Source organism: Chiloscyllium plagiosum, chromosome 9, assembly GCF_004010195.1.
Source record: "Chiloscyllium plagiosum isolate BGI_BamShark_2017 chromosome 9, ASM401019v2, whole genome shotgun sequence".
NCBI classification, from domain to species: Eukaryota; Metazoa; Chordata; class Chondrichthyes; order Orectolobiformes; family Hemiscylliidae; genus Chiloscyllium; species Chiloscyllium plagiosum.
This window is the reverse complement of record NC_057718.1, coordinates 64,604,800-64,623,302: the sequence shown is the minus strand read 5'-3', so window position 1 is coordinate 64,623,302 and position 18,503 is coordinate 64,604,800. Positions and strand designations below refer to the sequence as shown.

Genomic DNA, 18,503 nt, shown 5'->3' with positions numbered 1-18,503 from the left:
TCCTCTCATTTATCTCTGCACCCTTCAGGCACTCTGCCTGTATTCCTGATGAAGGGCTTTTGCCCGAAACGTCGATTTTACTGCTCCTCAGATGCTGCCTGAACTGCTGTGCTTTTCCAGCACCACTCCAATCTAGACCCCTTATCCCTAACTGCCCTGAAGAAGGTAAAAGTGAGCTGCCTACTTAACTGCTGCAGTCCTTGTGGTGTAGGGTCATCTACAGTGCTGTTTAGGAAGGAAGGGAGTTTCAGGATTTTAATCCAGTTACAATGAAGAGGAAGCAATAAAGTTTAAAGTCCGGATGGTATGCTTCTTGGAAGAGATTTTGCAGGTGGTAGACTTTCTACGTATCCACTGACCTTGTTCTTCTAGATGGTAGAGGTCATGGATTTGGAAGGTGCTGTTGAAGCAGTCTTGGTGAGTTGTTGCAGCACAGATACTTCACAGTTTCTGCCACAATGCATCAGTGGTGAAGGGAGTGATGTTGAAGGTGGTGAATGGGGTGTCAGCCGAATGGGCTGCTTTACCCTGGATGGTGTTGAATTTGTTGAGTGTTGTTCGCACTGCACTCATCCAGGGAAGCAGAGAGTATTCTATCACATTCCTAACTTATGCATACAAATAGTGGACATGCATTGGAGAGACAGGAGAGTTATTCAGCTCAGAATTCCTCTGTTCTTGTCACCAGTATATTAAATGGCTGATTCAGTTCAGTTTCTAGTCAATAATAACCCAGGACATCGCTAGTAGGGAATTCGGTGATGGTGATGCAGAAGCATCTGAACATACGGGTGGCACGGAGGCTCAGTGGTTAGCGCTGCTGCCTCACAGCACCAGGGACCCAGGTTCGATTCCAGCCTTGGGCGACTGTGTGGAGTTTGCACTTTTTCTCCATGTCTGCTCTGGGTGCTCTGGTTTCCTCCAACAGTCCAAAGATGTGCAGGTCGGGTTAATTGGCCATTCTAAATCGCATGTAGTGTTAGTGCATTAGTCAGAGGGAAATGGGTCTGGGTGAGTTACTCTTCAGAGGGTCATTGTGGACTTGTTGGGCCAAAGGGCCTGTTTTCACATAGTAGGAATCTAATCTAAAAAAAAATCTGAACATCACAGGCAAATAGATTCTCTCTTGTTGGGGTTGTCATTCTCTGGCACTTGCAAGGCACAAATATTATTTGTAAACATTACATATCAGCTGAAACCTAAATGTTGTCCAGATCTTGTTTTATGCAGAGACAGCTTTAGTATCTGAAAAGTGGCAGATAGAATTGAACATTATGCAATTGTCAGTGAATATGACATTTTTAAATTCATAGGATGTGGGCAACACTGGCCAGAACAGTATTTATTACCCACCTCTAATTGCCCATAGGGCAGATAAGAGTCAAGTACATTGCTATGGATCTACAGTCACATGTAGACCAAAGCAGGTAAGAATAGCAAAAGAGAAAATGCTGGAAAATCTCAGCAGGTCTGGCAGCATCTGTAAGGAGAGAAAAGAGCTGACGTTTCGAGTCTAACTGACCCTTTGTCAGGTAAGGATAGCAGATTCCTTCCCTGAGGACATTACTCAACCAGATGGGTTTTTCCAACAATTTTCCAACAATTCAAAGAAAATGTCAAAATAAATCTTCTTTCATGTCCATATGTCTTTTTATTTCCAAGGCCATGCAAGGCAGTGTCCTGGGGACTGCATGCTCAGTCCTACATGGTTGGCAACCTTACTGTCCCAAGTAAATCAGGCCATGTTGATTTTGTTGTACTGCTGAGAAACAGAATGTCATTTCAAAAATCAGAGAAATTGGTCATTCATTGCGGTGCTCTTTAAGCATTATCTGCAGACTGCAGACTTAGCTGTGAATTGCTCAAATAAATTTCCTTCAGGGTAAAGGATAACAACAATCTGTGAATGAAATAAGTCTGTTTCTCCACTTGGCACATATTTTTGTCATTCAAAAAGAGAAACAAATGCTGCAGAACGACAGAATGTTAACAGGGAAGCCAAATGAGCTTCGTTGTACTAAACAATTCTGGAGAAAAAATATCTTTCCATAAAAACATCAGGAAGAAAATATATGAGGGTTTTACCTTTTATCCTTCTTCTCTTTCTTTTTCTGGACCCGTGTGTTAAGCAGCATTGACTGTTCCATGAAGGCCGCCTCGTACAGTCGTCGGACAAACAGCTGGGATGTCCTTTCAATCCTTTGAATGTGCTGGCCCCACACGTAGAATGTGGAGAAAATCAGCCCTAGCCAAAAGCATACAGCCAAGGAGCCAAGCAGTGCCAAGCCAACTTTGTTGGAAATTAATATCGCTTCTGCTCTGCAAAGGCTGCGAGGAATTTCTAAAAGTAGGATTTGCACAGAATCGCTATCGTTGGAGGTTTTTAAATTGTGGCAGAGGGCAGTCAAGTTAAAGCTATCTGCTTTGCCGTATTTATTGAAGCTGTCATACAACACAATCAAAAAAGCAAAAAATACAATTGGTGTGGCTAATACGGAAGGCACAGCAAAGCTGCGTCTGACTGCATGCATTTTACATACCAGAACCCCAAACCAGTGACAAAGAGCAGAAGAAATCCCCTGTATTCCAAAGAGGCACAAAATAATTTTTAAATCGAATTGAGAGACTGTTTTTACATCTTCCCACTTATATTCCTTCACTGGAATCCAAGCTGCCACTACAGTACCAATAACTAGAATTCGCACTGTACTAGTACAAACATATGTGATGTTTCTGGTACATTGCAAGTTTTCCCTTATATTTTCCATTATTCCAAATTTGCAGTATGATGTAAAATTTTCCCACCAATTGAAAGATATGAAAATTAAGGCAACTATTGCAAGGGCTACGTACGGTTTAATGTGTTTAACCTCTTCTGAATGTTGCTGTGGGTTGTGAGCTAAAATGAAAAGCAAGAGACCCATGAAAACAAAACCAAAGCCTACCAATGGAAGCAACATAGAAGATTTGAGTGGTTTCAGCTGAAATACTACTTGCAGAAGAGCAGGAAGAAGGCAAACACCATTCAAAATATACAAATTGGTTACAATGTCAAAGTGAGGCATGCAGACCAGGACCAAGATTGAAGTGCCAAAAGCAACAACTGCTTCAATCAAACAAACCTGGAAAGAAAATTAGAGAGATGACAGAAAGAAAATCCACAAAGTTAAATTATAATATTGCATTACACTTAAAGAAGATTAATCATTGAAATAAGGTTTTGGACCAACATGGATTTACATTCATGCTCAATTAGTTAAGTTTGTTGTGATAGTTAAGTTCTGAATGTTGTCTACAGTTAGTGCTGAAGTAGCTCCTTTGGTACAATTTTCAGATTACTGAAGTCAATGAATTTAAATATCAGGTGTACAACGGTGGCCAGTCAAATAGCACCCAGCTACAATTTCATATGATATATGCATCTGCTGGTTTGACTTTCTCTTGCAGAATGTGAGACCCAAATACAGAGGCTTAAATTTTTTTTCCAAAACATACCAGTAAATCTCAAATCCTGCTCTGACCATGATACTTCACAATTTCACAGACTCAACTGAACATTTATGCATGATGAATTCATAGAGTCAGCTAGCCATTTAAATTATCAGGTGCTGGGTTGGTGGCAGAGGCTCAATAGTTACCACTGCTGCCTCACAGCAACAGAGGCCTGGGTTCAATTCCAGCCTTAGATGAATGTCTGTGTGGAGTTTGCACATTCTTCCTGTGTCCACATGGGTTTCCTCCAGGTGCTCCAGTTTCCATCCCAAATGCAGGTTAGGGTGAATTAGCCATGCTAAATTGTCTATAATGTTCAGGGATGTGTAAATTAATTGACTTGGCCATGGGGAATGCAGGAATTTCAATGCATGATGAATTTGAAATGTTTTATAAGACTTTACTGAAGTGAACTAATTTAAATGTAGTAAACGTGTTTAATTAAAGAGGTTTTTTTCTCAATATTAAAATCTGTAATGCCACACACTAAATAGACCTTTTTTTTCTCACACCTATGGATGTGTTCTGAGATCTTCTGTGGTGAATACTAAGTGACTTAACCCAAGAGGTGAAAAGGAAAGGGTGTTGATTATGAGTATGGTTTGGCATATGACCGTAAAAATTGATATACAATGAATGTGGAATGGGAAACGTTTGTGTGTGGTTGTGAGAGAGAGAGTGAGAAAGAGAGAGAGTGAGAGAGAGAAAGATGGAGGGAGTGTGTGGGGTGTGTGTGTGGTTAGGAGGGGTGAAGACATGTTTTATGCACTATTCTTTTAGGTTTTATACGCAGTGACAGGGCCTTAAATCAGGCTTTCCACCTCTCTTGCTTTTTCACTGAACATCCTCTTCAGGTCTTCTGGGATTGTCAGCCCCAATTTCTACTCTAGCTTATTTTTTATTCTCTCACATAATGTCAGCATGGTTGGCTTGGCCAGTATTTATTGCCCATCTCCAATTGGTCAGAGGGCAGTTGGAAGTCAACCACATTGGTGACAGTCTGGAGTCACACATGTGCCAACCATATAAGTCAGGAATTTCCTTTCTAAAGGAGATTAGTGAACCATATGTGTTTTTCCTCCAATAATGGTTTCATGAATTAATTCAACTTCCACCATCTACCACTGCATGATTTGAACACAGATCCTCAGAACCTAGATCTCTGGATTGACAGTCAAGTGGTAATTGCACTGGGTCATTGTCTCCCCATAAGGCTGGTAGCTACACTCAAAAGTCAGGTTCATGGAACTAGGGTCTCTCCCATCTCGGCGCTCAATCAGGGAACAAAAATTGGGGCCAGGTTATGAGAACTACTTGTGATATTTAATAAATCACAAATGAAATGTTCAAAATATGTTATTTTTCTGTTTTCTTGTTTCCTAAATGTCTTTTGAGAAATAACTTTGTAAAGTTAGCTAAAAAAATTCTAAAATGACAACTAATTTACTCCTTCAAAAAGAGCACACTTAGATGAGTGAACTTAATGCATTAAGGTTAAAGTTGTCCCTTTCCACATTTTGCAGATTTGTTCTCAGATAATCAGGTTTGTCAATATTTATTACTTCCTAAGAGCTCCTGGTTTGTGTCAATTCCTTGTCAATTCATCATTGAAAGGCACAAAAGTATTTACATAACTTGAAGAGACATTAAAATTATATATTTTTTGAAAATATAGAAGCTCTTCGAGTGACTAAAGCACTTAAAGTTGCATTGAGTGATATGTGCTGAATATGGACAGAATATAGACAATGTCTAATTTTTTTTCTGATGTTTTCATAGAGGCATGAACAAAACTGTGCAAAACAATTGCTGCATCAGTTCTACCCCCAAATTCTGCCACAAGCATAACATTAGCTTCTCTCCAAGTATTTTTTATTTATACATGAGATATAGATGTTGCTGGCTAAGCCAACTTTTATCATTCTTCTCTAATTGCTCAGAAAGCAAATAAAAGTTAACTACATTGCCTTGGGTCTGCAGTTACATACTGTCCAGACAAGGATGGCAGATTACATTCTCTGAAATACATTTTACAACAATCGACAGTTATTGATCATCAGTTGAGCAACTCTTTGTAACAAGGTCAACCAGGTGGACCTCATAGAATATGAGTTCCCTCATTGAGGCTGTAAGAGCAGGTATGTCAGCTGGCTCTGAGGAAGCTAGATCGTTAAGGACTCTCCACATGTAAATAAAGGGTGACTTGGTAATGGGATACCGGCCTCTGTAGAGTCAAATTCCCCCATCTGCCATGATTTGAATCCAAGTCCTCAAGGCATGAGCTTGGGGTTTTGGTTTACTAGTCCAGTGAAATTATAAATATACCCTTCTATTCCTTTAATTTCTTTTTCTAGAAAACCTGAAAGCTCTTAAATTGAATTTTAAAAAACATCTTACCATTCCTAGAATATTAAGTGAAGGAGCATCGGATGATCCAAATGATACCTTCCATAAGGCCTTTGCCAAGGCCAGAACATTAGGTACAACTAATGCACAAGCGAGGACAAGGTGAGTGAAAGGTTTGTTCTCAAAAGGTGATTCACTGTTTGAAGCACTGATCAGTAACAGAAGACTGGCCTGTGAAACATAAAAGTGCATATTCTTCAACACAAATACCACTCACTAAAATGTCAGAAAACTACAAATTAGTGACTTCTTTCCATGATATTTTGTCACAGCATTTACAGCAGCAAAAGTGATGACCCTATCACTGGTTGGAATTAATTAATCAAAGTTTGAAAGTGAGCAATCATCATTGGGTTATTGCTTTGCTTGAACCTTTCCATGTCAGACACTGCTCTGAACTTTTTTGTGAGGTCTTCTGAGCCCAGCTTTTCCAGAAATGAGGAGCACAGTATCCAAAGAAGTAATCTATCGCAGTGTTGTATCTTTGGGAGAAAGCAAGATATGCCCTTTCCTTATACCACTAGCTGCATTTTGGGTAGCCTGGTGACCCAACAGACTTCACTTCTCCCCTTGGCTGATCTGTACATCAGGTATCTCCTACCACCAGGTCACTGGGTGGAACAAAGACTGAAGCTGAGAACACTTCCTGTCAGTAAATCCTTCCCTTCAACACATCATGCTCTGTTGTCAGTCCAAAATGAAGTAGACCCCAAAAACCTGATTACCACTCTGACTTGGCACAACCTGACAATAGCCCCAATGACCTGGCCACAACCCCAGATCTCCTGAATATCCATCAAAATCCTGATTATCTCTTCAGTCCAACCTGACTACCATGACCAACTGCATTATCCTGATCACTCTACCATACACCCGATCTGGCCCTGCCCACCTCCTACCAACCAACTAACTTCCAACTTGACTAATCAGCTTCCCCCCACCAGCTGACTAGCCCAACTCAATCCAATCTGATGATCCTTTCCCACCTTCCATCACCTGACTTGACTTCACAGCTAAACTTGACTCCCCTCAAACCACCTACAGCTCACCCACTTACTCATTTTATCCACCTGCCATCCTACATAACTTCCAGTCTACTACCTGTCACATGGATTCTAGACTTTTGTACCTAAACTTTCCATTTGCACTGAAATAAAGCTTCTCTTTAATTTGTACATGAGTGATGCAGAGTCCAGTTCACTTTGCCATTTTTGTTTACAATAAATTCTGGTCCATTAATATGTTTTGCTTCATACTAATGCCATTTAGAGTCATAGAGATGTACAACATGGAAACAGACCCTTCAGTCCAACATGTCCATGCTGAACAGATATTCCCAACCCAATGTAGTCCCACCTGCCAGCACCCGGCCCATATCCCTCCAAACCCTTCGTATTCATATACCCATCCAGATGCCTTTTAAAATGTTGCAATTGTACCAGCCTCCACTGCATCCCAAAACATATCCTCATGTTATTAATGTAGTTGTAATGAAACATTACAATCTTTCTGATCTCACTCATCTTCTGAAGTACCAGATACCCCTCAGAGGTTACTAGATACCCCTCAGAAAGTACCAGATGCCAGTTAGAAACTACCAGATACCCCTCAGAAATCCCAATTCAAAGGCTTAAGAACAAAACTAGATCGATAGTAGACCGGAGTGCTGCACTGTCATGAGCTGATTTCTTTTGGATGAAACATTAATTTGAAGCCCCTGTCTGTAATCTCAGGTGGGTGTAAAATGTTCCATGGCACTATTTGAGGTATCCTAGTTACCCGCACAATATTTATCTCTCAATGACTACTCAAAACAAGTCTTCTGACTATTTATTTTATGCTGTGTTTTTCAAAAAATAATTAATGAGTAGTGAAAATGCTCTGGGCATCCTGAAATCTGAAAAGTTATTGAAAGGAACACTATAATGCTATTATTAATTTTACAGTAATTGATTTGGAACATAACAAAAGGTGCTGAATAACTTTAAGAGTTTTATTTAAATGTTCAATGCTGTTTCTTTAAGGATGTACTGACCTTGCTGAGAAAGATTAACCCCAGTACACAGACTCCAAAAATGAAGCAGATTACGTATTGCAAGAGTAACACAAATTTCCCCGTGACTTCTTCTTCGTCATTTACCATTTTCAACATAAACGGATCCCATGTTTTCCTGAAACTAAACAAAGAAATATATAATGCAGCACCTACTGCATATTGGCCTTTGAAGAATAATCATTTAAATATATAAAATTCAATTAGTTTTATTTTGGGTAAAATTACCCAGATTTTTACATATCTTAATTGGTGATGAATAAAACTGAGACAGAGCAGGTATGCAGGTGAACAATACAATTTTGAATTTCTTTGCACTTCAACATCAATTACAAATTCTCAAAAACTGCAGCGTTCAACTTGAAAAAATGATTTGCAATTAATTGACTTTGTAAAGAAAACTAATCAGCATTTGACCAATTTTGCGTGTTTAATACCTTGTTACCTTGAACAAGAATTCCTTTCATACTGCTCTGAAATTATTTCGATTACTGAGATATTGTTAGGCACAGATGTTTCCCCTCCACACAATGTGTCCAAAGATTTTCAACTATTCACTTAATTTGCAAAACTAGTTCTAAAAACTGATATTTAATATCACATAATCTATATATCAAATAATATTTTAAATATTTTACAGAATTGTTTATAGATACAGTTTTAGAAATAAACTAATACCACAAGATAATTTTTAAAGGTTTTACCTGCTTCTATGCAGTCTTTTTGCCTTATTGGTATCTTGATCCTTACTCTCCATTTCTTCAATAATGATTAATAAATGTTATTTACAAAGTGCGTTCAGTTAGAGTAAGCCAAAGGCACTGAATATGATCTATATATACACCTGTTGTATTTGTCCTTAGAGGTGCGGTGCTCATTTTACATATTCAGCCACACCTATCTTCAGAGCTATACCAGAGACAGTTTTCTAGAGAAAAGAGTCGGTCTCATATGTAGATGTTTTACCATTTCCTAAAATAACATAACTTGTTTTCCTGTTTAACATGTTTAATGTTTACATGCAATTGCTATGACTAAGGACTCAATAACAGTGGGATCTGATTAAAAATTTTGATCAGCAGCTTAAGCAACCTAAGCTAAAAATGTATCCACTGGAACTGTGCAGATCTTTTTGATACCTGTCTAATTAAATAGTTAGCCAGTTCGATGCATTTGATGTGATTTACTAATCTGGAATCATAACATGTGTGTATTAGGAATATTTGTTTGGATACTTCACCTGCCACAGTTGAATGTGTTAAGAGGCTTTGGCCAGGTTTGCTACACAATGGCACTTCACTCATTTCTTTGTGCAAGTTAAATATCAGATAGGCAGCACTATTTTTCATAGTTGTTGGCACAGTCACAAGAAAATAGACGTTTCCTTAATTAAGCTGTTCCAGTACAGTTACAACCTGCCTTGCAATGTGGAATGTAATTTACGGAATACTGAAAGGGAATGCTGGTGATAATGTGCTGGTGCTGGTCAAAATGGCAGAAGACAATCCATTGAATCTGATGTCTGTTGGGGTGGAAATTGAAAACAAAGGAAAACTATACCACGATTCTGGGAAGAAAGGGAAGTGGTGAAAATAGGAATGGATGGACATGCTGAGTGGGAATCTGAGGTTCAAGGGAAAATGAAGACATGCTGACAGCGCTGGTGTGAAAAATTGGTGTCATGAAAACGGATGTGAGAAAGCAGTCAAGGTAGCTGTGGGAGTCTGAGAGTTTGTAGTGGACATTACTTGATAGCTCCACCTCCAAGAATGGAGACAGAGAATTTGAGGAAGGATCTGAAATCAGTTGGTGAATGTAGGGAAGGGTGGAATGTTTGCCTCCACAGATACCGCCATACCTACGTTTGTTCATTTTCTTTTTTGTTTTATTTTAGATTTTCAACAAGTTTTGATAATAACCCCAGCCTCCATCTTTGTTTTTGATCTGGTTTGTTTTCTTCAACCTTTCGTATTGGCGTTCAGATGTGTTTTTATATGCAATTCATATCCCATTTTGACAGAACCTTCGTTTTTCCAAACTATCCATTGCCACTCTTTGTCTTATCATGAATTTTTTTGTTGTACAATCAGCCCTTCCCTCCACCAGCCACAGAGCTTTGTTTCCTACCATCTTTTACTGGTTTGAAATTCTTACTGTACTCCTGTCTTAGGTTCTGGTGAAAGGTCATCAACCAGAAACGTTTACATAGATGCTGCCTAACATGCTCAGTATTTCCAGTATATTTTGTTCTTATTTCAGACATCCAGCAACTTCAGTATTTTGCTTTTGTAAAAATGTTAGCGATCGATATAGAACAAATATCAGAAGTAGCTTCTTTACTCAGAGAGTAGTAGGAGCTTGGAATGTACGGTCTGCAACAGTAGTATACTCGCCAATGTTAAGGGCATTTAAATGGTCATTGGATAAACATGTGGATGAAAATATAATAGTGTAAGATAGATGGGCTTCAGATTGGTTCAGACAGGTCAGTGCAACATCGAAAGCCGTAAGGCCTGTACTGTGCTGTAATGTTTTATGTTCTGTAGATTCAAACTCTGGACATAAATAAATAGCAATGGCAGAATTGATTCCTTGAGTGAGAAACATCAGATGCCTCACTCCTAATTGAAAGAAAACTTGTTCTTCACAGTTCTTTATTGTGTCCTGCAATTCCACCATAAATGTAATGTTACAATGAAAAATAAAGTTTTAACTATTCCTGTTCAGTTTAGAGGGAACCATAAGAGCACTTACAGGACATAAAATAAGCTTGCACACTTGAAATGCCATTCAGTCTTTGCTTTGGTAACCTTGCTAAAATCCTTGAAGCGTAGGTTGGGCTATGCAACATGAGCTGCTACACCCAGCTAGTGAGACGAAGCAGTTCTCTCTGGAAATGTACGATGCTCATACAGAATAAATGTTAACTCCAAAATTTGTTCTTTTATTCTGTTTTGGTTTCTAAACAAAATTAAGACAATTATGGCAAAACCACAAGTCTGTCAAAACTTGAGAATGCCTTGGATTATTTTTAAATGTTTAATTTGCTTTATACATCTTTATTTTACAGTTTTTCTTTAACATGTCCAAGTCAGCAAGCAAGACACTTCCTTCCAAATTGGTGCCAAGAAAATTGTGACTAGTGGGTGCACAGGAGTGCCTGAAATGTAAGAATAGGAGTAAACCAATTCAGCTCCTTGAGACTTTTTTGGCATTCAATTACTTCATCTCCATCAACCCAACGTTCATCCATTATGTTTTGTGTATTTTGTGCTGAAAATTAACGAGGCTACTGAATTTACAATCTTTTGAATGAGCGCTTTCCAGACTTCTATTTGTTTTAGGTTAATTTTTACTCCTGAACACCTCTGGTCCATGACCCAAACCTTCTTCTAGCCAGTCATTTTAACACAGCATCCTGCTTGCATGTTCTCTTGGCACACTGTAGTGTTCCGACAAATCACAGCGCAAACAGGAGGAACAATATCTCAAAGAAGAAAAAAAAACGGCACAGGAACAGCCTCTTCAGCCCTCCAAGCCTGTGCCGACGCATTTTGCGCTTCCATACTAAAACTGTCTTCACTTATAGGATCCTGTATCCATCTATTCTCTTCCTATTCATCGATTAATTTCTTGAATGCTGCTATTGTGTCTGCTTCCACCATCTCCTCTGACATCACGTTCCAGGAACTCATCACCTCTGAGTGAAAAACTTGCCTCGCAGATCTCTTTTAAATTTCCCCCACCCCTCTGGCACCTTGAACGTGTATCCCCTAGTAATTGACCCTTTCACCCTGGGAAAAAGCCTCATATTTTCCACTCTATCCATGCCACTCACAGACTTATAAACTTCTGTCAGGGTGCCTCTTAACCTCCTGTGTTCCAGTGAAAACAAACCCATCTATCCAACTGTTCTTCAAAGCCAAAACTAAACCAAACTAGAAAAAAACCTGAACCGAGAGAACTGGCCACTCCTCAAGGCATTGTTCAAACTAACTATTTCCAGATAAATCAGCACCTCTGCCTTTACAACCCCTCTTGACAAATAAACAAGAACAACATAACCTTGTTAAAGGGGCAGCATCATCACATGGGCAACATCCTGGTAAACCTTTCCTGTACCCTCTCCAAAGCATCCACATCCTTCTGATAGTCTTGTCAACAGCACTTTATGCAAATTCCAAGCATGGTTTAACTAAAGTTCCATAAATCTGCAGCATAACTTGCCTATCCTTATACACAATGCCACTTTAAATGAAGGCAAGCATTATACAGGCCTTTTTCACAACTAATCAACCTGCACTGCTGCCTTCAGTGATCTGTGGTCCTGCACACCCAGATCCCTCTCCATGTCAATACTCCTAAGGGTTCTGCCATTCACTGTATAATTACTATACTCCTGTCTTAAGTTGGTTCTGGTGAAAGGTCATTGACCAAAAATGTTTACATAGATCCTGCCTAACATGCTGAGTATTTCCAGCACATTTTGTTCTTATTTCAAACGTCCAGCAAGTTCAGTATTTTGCTTTTGTAAAAATAAGAATGTTAGCGATAGATATAGAACAGATATCAGAGATAGTTTCTTTACTCAGAGTAGTAGGGGCATGGAATGCACTATCTGCAACAGTAGTAGACTCGCCAATATTAAGGGTATTTAAATGGTCTTTGGATAAACATGTGGATGAAAATGTAATAGTGTAAGTACATTTTACTTTGCTCAAAAACTGCATGAATCCATGTAGGATTCTGCAAAATCGTTTTTTTAGATTAGAATCAGTCTGAACATTCTGCACAGACAGCCTCAAAGGGAGTTGACACCTTCAATACCTTATCTGGGCTGACATGACACCAATTGTTAAAGTGCACTTGAGAATGTAACTTTTTAAAAATGTTTTGCGATTTACATATGAAAGAACTGAAACCTACATTGTCATTCTAAAAGATGAGAGACTTAACAAACAATCTGGGTCTTTTTCAATATATAATTTCAGTTACATCACACTGTAAACTTTTGCTACAAACTCTGTGTCTTAGAATTTTATTCTCCACACTCACCTGAAGGAGCAGCGCTCCAAAAGCTACTGTTCTGAAATAAACTTATTGGACTGTAACCTGATGTTGTGTGATTTTTAACTAATTTCCACCTGTACTTGACCTTCCAAAAAATGTATCACCCCACATTTGTCAGGATTAAACTCCAACCAAGTTTCTGCTCACACCTCCAACTGATCTATATCCTGCTGTATCGTCTGACAATCCTCTTAACATCCCCCCCCCCCCCCGACTATCCACAATTCCACTAATCTTTGTATCATCCGCAAACTTATTAATTAGACCAGCTACATTTTCTTCCAAATCATTTATGTTGACTGCAAACCGCAGAGGTCCCAGCACTGATCCAGGTGGAACACCACTAGTCATGACTCTCCATTCCGAAAAGCATCCTTCCACCGCTATCCTTTGTCTCCTATAACTAAGCCAACTCTGTATCCATCTTGCCAGCTCATCCCGATACCATGTGACAGCACCTTTTATACCAGTCTGCCATGAGGGGTCTTGTCGAAGGCTTTACTGAAGTCCAAGTAGACAATACCAACCACCTTTCCCTCAATCATCTTCGTCACCTCCTTGAAAAACTCAGTCAAGTTACTGAGGCTAAATCCTCCCCGGACAAAACCATGATATCTATCGCTAATAAGTCCATTTGCTTTTAAATGTGTACAGGTCTTGTCCCTGAGAATCTTTTCCAATAATTTCCTTACCACCGACATAAGGCTCACGGACCTGTAATTTCCTGGATTATCCCTGCTACCCTTTTTAAACAATGGGACAACATTGGCTTTTCTCCAGTTGTCTGGAACCTCACGTGTGGCCAAAGAGGATATAAAGTTGTCTGCCAATACTTCAACAATTTGTTCTCTTTCCTCTCTCAACATTCTGGGATAGATCCCATGAGGATCTGGGGACATATCTACTTCAATACTTTTGAAGACGCACAACAACCCGTCCTTTTTACTAGCAATTTGGCTTAGAAATTCGACACTCCCTTCCCTGAGACCATCCTCCACTAATTCCTTCTCTTTGGTGAACAGTGATACAAAGTATTCGTTTCAGACTTCATATACCTCTTCTGGCTCCACAAATAGATTTCCTCCTTTGTCCTTGAGTGGGTCAATCCTTTCTCTGGCTACCCTCTTGTTTTTATATATGTATAAAAGGCCTTGGGATTCTCTTTAATCCTGTTTGCTAATGACTTTTCATGATCCCTCTTAGCCCTTCTAATTCCTTGTTTAAGTTCTTTACTACTTTCCTTATACACTTCAACAGCTTTGTCAGGTCCTATCCTTCCTGACTTTACATATGCTTCCTCTTTCTATTTAACCAAGGTCATAACATCCCTGGTTACCCAATGTCCACATAACTTGCTGTACCCATGCTTCTTTCTCGCAGGAGTGTGCCGCTCCTGAACTCTTATCAACTACCGTTTGAAATACTCCCACACATCCAATATGGATCTACCCTCAAAAACAGCCGGCTTCAGTCAATATACTCTGCTTCTTCCACCCCTTTTACATCTCTTTCTATCAAACCCAAAACATCTACATCCAATATTGCTTTAGTTCACCTTCCCCCAATTTAACATCTTCACCCGAGGACTGCTTTTATTCCTATCTATGAATATCTTAAAACTCACGGTATTATGGTCTCTATTTGCAAAATGCTCCTCTACTGAGCCTTCATTCACTCGGCTGGGCTCATTTCCCAAAACTGGGTCCAGTATAACCCCTTCCCTGGTTGGACTGTTTATATCCTGTGTCAAGAAGCCCTCCTGAATAGTCCTTACAAATTCTGCCCCATCAAAGCCTCTAGCACAAAATGAGTCTGAGTCAATATAGGGGAAGTTAAAAATGACCAACCACAACAACCCTGCAATTTTTACTTCTTTCCAAAATCTGTCTACATATCCTCTCCTCTAACTCCCCCTGGCTGTTGAAAGGCCTGTAGTATACCCCTAGCATTGTGATTTTACCTTTGCTATTCCTGAGTTGTAGATCTTGGTCTTGGCTCCACCCTCTGCAACTGGATCCTCAGCTTTCTGACCCACAATTAGTGAAGATAGAAAAACGGAACCCCTCCACAATAACACTCAAACACTGGAGCCCCCCAAGGATGTGTCTTCAGCCTCCTATTGCACTCCTTGTACACCCACAACTGTGTTGCCAAATTCCGAACAATCGCCCCACCAACTTTTACAAATGCACCATTGAAAGCAAACTGTGCAGGTGCATAATGGCCTGGTATGGCAACTAATCTGCCCAGGACCCTAAGAAACTACAGAAGGTTGCATGCACAGCGCAGACCATCACGGAGGCCAACCTTCGATGCATGGACTCCACTTACACGGCTCATTGCAGCGGAAAGGCTGCCAATATCATAAAAGGCCCATCGCACCCCAGGAATGCTCTCCTACAACCTTTTCTTTCAGGCAAAAGATACAGAAGCTTGAACACACGCACCAGCAGGTTCAGTAACAATTTTTTATTGGTCGTTGTAAGACTGATGCATGGATTCTCTAACTTCAAAAAATGCTGATCTTGCTAATATTGATCTTGCCTTGCGCACACCCTGTGCGATGTAACCTGTGCCTCTAAGTTTTTTTCAACCATATGGTCTGTACATCCTTGCTTACGATGATCTGCCTGTATTGCTTGTAAGCAAAGCTTTTCATTGTACTTAGGGTAAGCATGACAATAAATGGCTCAGTGGTTAGCACTGCTGCCTCACAGCATCAGGGTCCCAGGTTCGATTCCAGCCTCGGACGACTGTCTGTGTTGAGTTTGCACATTCTCCCCGTGTCTGCGTGGGTTTCCTCCGGGAGCTCCGGTCTCCTCCTACACTCCAAAGATGTGCAGGTCAGGTGAATTGGCCATAGGTTAGGTGCGTTAGTCAGGGGGAAATGGGTCTGGGTTGGTGTGCACTTGTTGAGCTGAAGGGCCTGTTTCCACACTGTACGGAATCTAATCTAAATAAATCAAATCAAATATTTTCTCACTACACGAGTCCTCGGATGTATCCTCCTTCAGTACAGCTATGATACCTTTATCCTGTATTGCAGCTCCTCCATCCCTTTTACAATCAAACCCGAAACATCTAAACCCTAGGACATTCAGCTAACAGTCCTTTCCCTCTTTCAGCCAAATCTCCGTAATCATAATAATATCACAGTTGTAAGTACTAATCAAACCTCTAAGTTCATCTACCTTGCCTATTATGATTCTTGCATTGAATCACATGCATTTTAGACCACCTCTGTTCTTTTCAGCAGTGTTTCCCTGCCTCTCACTCTTAGTCATGTTTGCCTTGGTTTCTACCTCCCCCTTAACTTCTGCATCTACTGCCCTAAGCCTATGGTTCCTATGTGTGCCACATTAATTTAAACCCTCCCAACTACTCTACCAAGAACCACCACCACCAACACTACCAAATTGAATTGAATTTATTGTCACGTGTACCAAGGCACAGAGAAAAGCTTTGTCTTATAAGCAATACAGGCAGATCACATAATTAAGTGACATAGATAAGTAAATAATAGGTAAACAGCGGCAAAAACAAAAACACAGGTACAGGCGAATGTTAAGAGTTTGTGAGTCCATTCAGTATTCTAACAAAAGTAGAGTAGAAACTGTTTTGAAACCAACTGGTGCATGTGTTCAGGCTTCTGTACCTTCTCCCCAGTGGTAGAGTTGTAGAAAAACATTGCCAGGGTGGGTTGGATCTTTAAGAATGCTGGCAGCCTTTCCTTGACAGTGGGCCTGGTAGATGGAATCTATAGATGAGAGATTGGCCTTTGTGATTGTCTGAGCTGAGTTCACCACTCTCTGTAACCATCTCCGATCTTGAATGGTACAGTTGCTATACCAGGTAGGGATACATCCAGACAGGATGCTCTCGATGGTGCACCTATAAAAGTTGGCAAGAGTATTCACCGTCATGCCAAATTTCCTCAGCTGCCTGAGGAAGTGATGCTGTTGGGCCTTTATAACCAGTGCGTCCACATGAAGAGTCCAAGAAGGCTTGTTGTAGATGACCACTCCCAGGAGCTTGACACTCTCCACTTGTTCCACCTCTATGCTGTTAATGTGTAGGGGGCATGAGTAACATCCTGCCGAAAGTGAATAATGAGTTTTGCCGGCATTGAGAATTAGGTTGTTCTCAGTGCTCCATTTTTCCAGGTTTTCCACCTCCTGTCAGTAGTTTGTTTCAACGCCATCTGAGATTCGACCGAGTATAGTGGTGTCATCAGCAAACCTGTTGAATGGCATTAGTCTGGTATTTGGTGACCATTGCATAAATGTTGCCCCCTCCACATTTCACGTCAGCTCTGAAGAAGAGTTATCTAGACTCGAAACATTAGCTTGCTTTCTCTCCACAGAAGCTGTCTGACCCACTGTGATTTTCAGCATTTTTGTTTTCAGTATAGATTCCAGCATCTGCAGTTATTTGCTGTTAGGATGTCCATTGAGTCTAGAACTGTATTTTTTTTTCTATGGATTTTCTACTGTTTGTTTTTCTGTAATATCTTTCTGGAAAAGAATGCAGAAAGAGAAAGCAAAAGAGAAATAGCCAGGGTACAAATAACAGTAGATAAAAAGATGAGCAAGAATGACAGAAATAGAGTGGGGGAGCAATAGTCTAAGGATGGCTTTAAGAATGTAGGTTGGAAATAGACATAGAAAGTAACTGGGTAAAAACAATGACTGCCGAAGCTGGAAACCAGATTCTGGATTAGTGGTGCTAATCCAGCACAGCAGTTCAGGCAGCATCCGAGGAGCAGTAAAATCGACGTTTCGGGCTAAAGCCCTTACAGACAGAGGAGGGGAACATCAATAAAAGAAAACAGCATAAACCAAGGGAAATAACTGGCAATGTTATTAATAATACTTTATGGATCCAAGGAAACTCTGATTCCAGTCGATCATTGGGCACTATCATAAAATTTCCAGAACAAACCCAACTCTGATCAATGTTCTCAGTATTCACAAACTTTGTCAGTCACTCGGGTAATGACACAGAACGATCAACGAAAATAATACAACTCCTGAATTTCTTTACAAAGTTGGTATCTCATTTAGATGAAAATTTAGACAACCTGCAATCGTGCCAAATCCAGTCGTGAGTAGAGCAGCGTTAGACAATTAAACAAGGTACTGTGGGCTGACACCAACAACAGCAAGAAAACACACACATGCGCACATTGCGAACTGGGCACATAAACGGTTCCAATCGTCAACGTCATCACGTAGGCTTTACGTCAACCGACATGTGCCAAGGCACTACTGAGCGGACGAATGCAGCTCGAGGGATTTTGAGCAGGAGTTCAGTGGTGACAGAGCGGGAAACCCGCGGAGTAAGGAGGAGGCCGCTGAATGGAGGCTGTGACAAGCAGAGCCCAAGTTCCGAGATGTAGTGTGGAAAGGACGGCTCGGGAATCTCCATTTCCTGTTCCGCTGGCGCTCTTCATCCCATATGTTTTTTTCTCGGTCCCAATGTC

At 40.3% G+C, this 18,503-nt stretch overlaps 1 protein-coding gene across 1 annotated transcript in view; it reads right to left on the bottom strand.

Moving 5' to 3' along the window:
- The window catches only part of LOC122553184 (chitin synthase chs-2-like), a 61,843-nt gene extending 43,656 nt beyond the window's left edge, over positions 1 to 18,187 (bottom strand). The window contains exons 1-4 of the mRNA XM_043696772.1: positions 18,102 to 18,187; positions 7,934 to 8,075; positions 5,890 to 6,069; positions 2,086 to 3,122 (exon numbers count right to left, since the gene is read on the bottom strand). Of these exons, the coding sequence (XP_043552707.1) occupies positions 2,086 to 3,122; positions 5,890 to 6,069; positions 7,934 to 8,050 (1,334 nt within the window). The 5' untranslated portion in view covers positions 8,051 to 8,075; positions 18,102 to 18,187. The remainder of the gene's footprint in view (positions 1 to 2,085; positions 3,123 to 5,889; positions 6,070 to 7,933; positions 8,076 to 18,101) is intronic.
- Positions 18,188 to 18,503: the final 316 nt, after the last annotated feature.